The sequence below is a fragment of the Sipha flava genome, unplaced genomic scaffold, assembly GCF_003268045.1.
Source record: "Sipha flava isolate LNK unplaced genomic scaffold, YSA_version1 17722_pilon_pilon, whole genome shotgun sequence".
NCBI lineage: Eukaryota > Metazoa > Arthropoda > Insecta > Hemiptera > Aphididae > Sipha > Sipha flava.
Window position 1 is genome coordinate 14,915 of NW_020272069.1, and position 4,379 is coordinate 19,293.

The window sequence follows — 4,379 nt, forward strand, 5'->3', positions numbered from 1 at the left end:
GACATTGTTATTTTCTCTTCCAATAAATCCCTTGAAAGGTCTATTGACACTTTAAACTATGCTTTAAATAGTCTATCTACCCTTCTATCAGCATCTTTTTTTACCATTGCTCCTGAAAAAAGTAATTTCATGGTTTTCACTAGACGGCAGCTTTCAGTTCACCCCCTTATAACCCTAGATAATAAAACCATTCAACCTTCATCTACTGTCACTTACCTTGGGCTTATATTAGACCCTAAATTAAGATGGGTTCCACACTTTAAATATCTAAAAAGCACAATATCTCGTTGGTCTAACTTTCTACGGGCTACCACTGGCACTAATTGGGGCTCGCATCCTTTTTGCCTCCAAACAATCTTTAATGCAGTCATAAGGTCCAAGGCCGACTATGGCTCCTTCCTCTTTGCCTCTGCCGCACACACTCATCGTAAAAAGCTAAACTCAGTAATTTCATCCTGCCTTCGCACCATTATTGGTTCCTTAAGTTCCACCCCATTAGTAAGCCTAGAGGTCGAATGTGCTTGCCCTCCAATTGAGCTAAGAAGTCGTCACCTTGCGGGTAAATTTCTCCTCAAATGCCTGTCCTCTCCTCAATACACACTTTTTCAAATGTTTGTTTCTATAAAAAATTCTTGGACCTATGTTCCTAAAACACTCCCGATTCTTGCTTCAGTAGCTTCTTCTTTTTCATCTTTCTCTCCACTTATCTATCGTCCCTGTCTTCGTCTACAAATTTACGACACCCCCTATCCAGCACTTTTATTTACCCCAGAAGTTACCGTTTCGCCCAACTTTCTTAATTACTCCCCGAAAGAACTTCCTCGCCTTCCTTCGACTCTTGTTCAATCTTTATTTAGCGATTTTATGACATCCAATTTTCCTAATTCAGTTCCAATCTATACCGATGGTTCTGTATCACCCAGCTCTGCAGGCTTCTCCTTCTTCATTCCATCAATCAATTTATCTTACTCCAACAAACTTAATTCACACGCGTCTTCGTTCACAACGGAATGCTACGCTATAATCAGTGCCTTACAATTCATTTTCTCTCTCGAACTCAATACGTTCCTTATTGTTTCCGACTCACAATCATGTCTTTTCGTCATCACATCCGATTCTTTTAATTCTTTCATATCTCCACTAATACTTATTATCAAATCCTTAGTATTTCGTCTAAGTCTCGATAACAAATCAGTAAAGTTTTTTTGGGTTCCTAGCCATGTCGGCATAGGAGGCAATGAGCGCGCTGACTTTCTAGCTTACTCAACCAAATCTTTAATCAATTCCTCTCCTCTCAAACTGCCCGCATCCGATATTCTTCCTATCCACCGCAAATTACTACGTAAGGCGTGGCAATCCAAGTGGGAATCCTTACCTGAAAACTTTGCCTCGTGGCACAGACAAATTGTACCATCAATCCCTACCCATCCATGGTATAAAGACCTAAAGATTTCTAGGAGTGTTATAGTTTACTATACACGCCTACGTATTGGACATAGTCTTCTTCCACACCATGCTTTTAAACTCGAATTAAATTCTTCCCCCTTATGTACCCGACACCAAGAAGAAGCCATCTGCAATTTCGAACATATTATTTTCCACTGCCCTTCCCTCCACCCTAATAGACAACTCTTTTTTTCATATCTTTGTTCCTTAAGTTATATCTCTCCCGACTCAAAACTTCTTTTAAATTCTCGTTCTCCTCCTTTTATTCATTCTCTAATTCACTACTTCCTTTCTGCTGGTTTTCGAATTTAAAATAGTCAGAAAAAAAAAATGTTCTAAACCTCATCTTTTTGTAATTTAATTACCCCACATTTACATCATAACTGTATTGCTATAATGTTTATCAATAAAAGCAAATTAAAAAAAAAAATATATATATATATATATGAGGTCATTTATTTTTATTTAAATTGTATTTTATTCAAATGTTTGTATATTATTAATATACAGCTATAAGAACATATTTAAGTTTTTGTTTAAACATAATATATTCACTTGCAGTATAGTTTATTATTTATTATTATTATGTGATATATTTTTTTTTATTTTAAACCACAGTATATATTTATATATATAAATAAGTAAATATATTTACTTGAACACATATTTGTTATTATCATATAAGATATTTTGTTAAAACATTATTTATACTTACTGCAATTTTTTTATTATTTTATTATAATATGAGGTAATTGATTTTCATTATTTATATTAATATAAAATATAAAATATATATAATATATTTGAATTCAAATTAATATATATTTGTCAGAATATATTCAAGATTTTATTTAAATTCACTTAAAGTATGTTTTTTTAATTTTCATAATTATTATATCTCAATAGATATATCTATTAGTATACTAAATTTAAAACGTTGAAGAACAAAAATAAATTAAAACAATATAATGTTAAAACAAATAAAATACATAATACACAACCGGTTTATAATATTTTATTATTGGTTAATATATACAGTAGATTCTCGTTATGTCGAATCTCAAGGGGAACAGAAAAAAGTTCGAGATATGGAGTTTTATTAAAAAATAAAAAAAGAATAATATAAATATATGTTGTATAAATGTATAATGTATATATGTACTGAAATGACTGAATAAATTATTATTTTTTAAAAAAATCTGTCATTAAAGTTTGCTTAATATTACTTCTTTCTGCCACGACGTCTTCCAAATTAGATAATGCAGAAAAAGCCTTATCATCCATACCTGTAGTAGTCTCAACAAAATTCCTTAGTGTTTTTAAAGCATGTTTAGCTTGTTGAATTGTAACTTGGGTAAAAATGATTTCTTCCTCATTTTGTGGTTCGTCTTCACTCTCGCTGGTATTTTCGATGGTTTCTGATAAAATTTCGTTATCTGTCCATGTTCCACATACGTGTACATTATTGTCCATTTCCACATAATGTGAAAAACTTCTGTCGTCTAAATTAAGATGATCAGCAACAAAATTCCATTTATCATCAGAAATAGTAGTTGAGTTATCTAATGCAATTATATCACCGTCTTTAAAACCGGCTTTTATGAAGCAATTTAATATAGTCTGTGATGTTACACTTCTTCAAGCCTTATCAGACATTCTTATAGCTTCGAGTATGTTTATAGAAAATGATTCGTTGTTATCGATATTATCGACTAACCGTCTGATTATTTCTTTTCTATAAAACATTTTGAAATTCTGTATAACGCCTTGGTCCATGGGCTGAAGTATAGATGTTGTACTAGGTGGTAAAAAATGTACTTTAATGGAACTTAATTCAATATCGTGATTATGAGCTGTACAATTATCTATGAATAGTAGAACTTTTCGATTTTCTAGTTTCATTTTTCTACCAAAATTTAAAAGCCACTCACTAAATAATGACGAAGTCATCCAAGCCTTTTTATTTGACCTATAGTCAACTGGTAAAGATTTAATTCCTTTAAAACACCTAGGCTTCTTTGCTTTACCTATGACAAATAATTTTAGTTTTTCAATTCAGACATATTTGCTCCTATCATAATTGTAATGCGCTCTTTACCGTATTTTCCACCCGAACATTCTTTACCTTTTAACATTAATGTTTTATCTGGTAAGCATTTGAAAAATAAGCCCGTTTCATCGACATTAAAAATATTATTAGAAGAATAACCTGCTAAGACATCAGGAAGATTTTTAATCCAATTTGAACAACAATGTGTGTCTACTGAAGCTTTTTCTCCACAAACAGTTCGAAAAACTACATCATGTCTTTTTTTCCAATTTGTAAGCCATCCACTACTAGCTATAAAATTAGTGTGTCCTAGTTGTTGTGCATATTCGTTTGCTTTTTCAAGTAAAATTGTTCCATTTAATGGTATGTTTTTATCTCGACACTGAGTATTTTAGCACATTTTAGCAAACATTTATCAATGTCCAAATAAGGAGTCATCCTCATTTTTTTCATATTTCCACAATTGAACTTCATTATTTTCTCTTTCTGTTTAATAATTGACGATAATGTATTTGGTGGAATATTGAATTCATTGGCGATTTCACATTTTTTTACGATCACCTTTTTCAACTAACTGTATTAAACGAACTTTGTCCGAAATTGAAAGAACATTTAATTTACGCTTTTTTTTCCATTTCACTACAAACGAACAAACGAACTACGAAAGACTACAAACGTGACTACCAACGCGCTAAATCACAATCGCTATACTGCACAATGTATGCAATGTACTGCACTAATGTACTGCTCAATTCCTGTTTTAACCACAATAAAAATATTATTTGTGAACTCGAGATAACGAAAAACGATTAATTTTATATCGAGTTATCTAGAGCAAAACACTATTAAGTGTAATAGTAGTTTCAAGGGGAATTCAAAGTAG

At 31.6% G+C, this 4,379-nt stretch overlaps 1 protein-coding gene across 1 annotated transcript; it reads right to left on the minus strand.

Moving 5' to 3' along the window:
• Nucleotides 1-2,628: 2,628 nt before the first annotated feature.
• On the minus strand, nt 2,629-3,878 carry LOC112680460 (tigger transposable element-derived protein 6-like; the record flags this gene model as incomplete). The annotated part of the gene is made up of 3 exons (XM_025550559.1): nt 2,629-3,082; nt 3,164-3,473; nt 3,545-3,878. Coding segments are annotated over 3 exons (1,098 nt in total), but the record flags the coding sequence as incomplete, so codon positions are not given.
• Nucleotides 3,879-4,379: the final 501 nt, after the last annotated feature.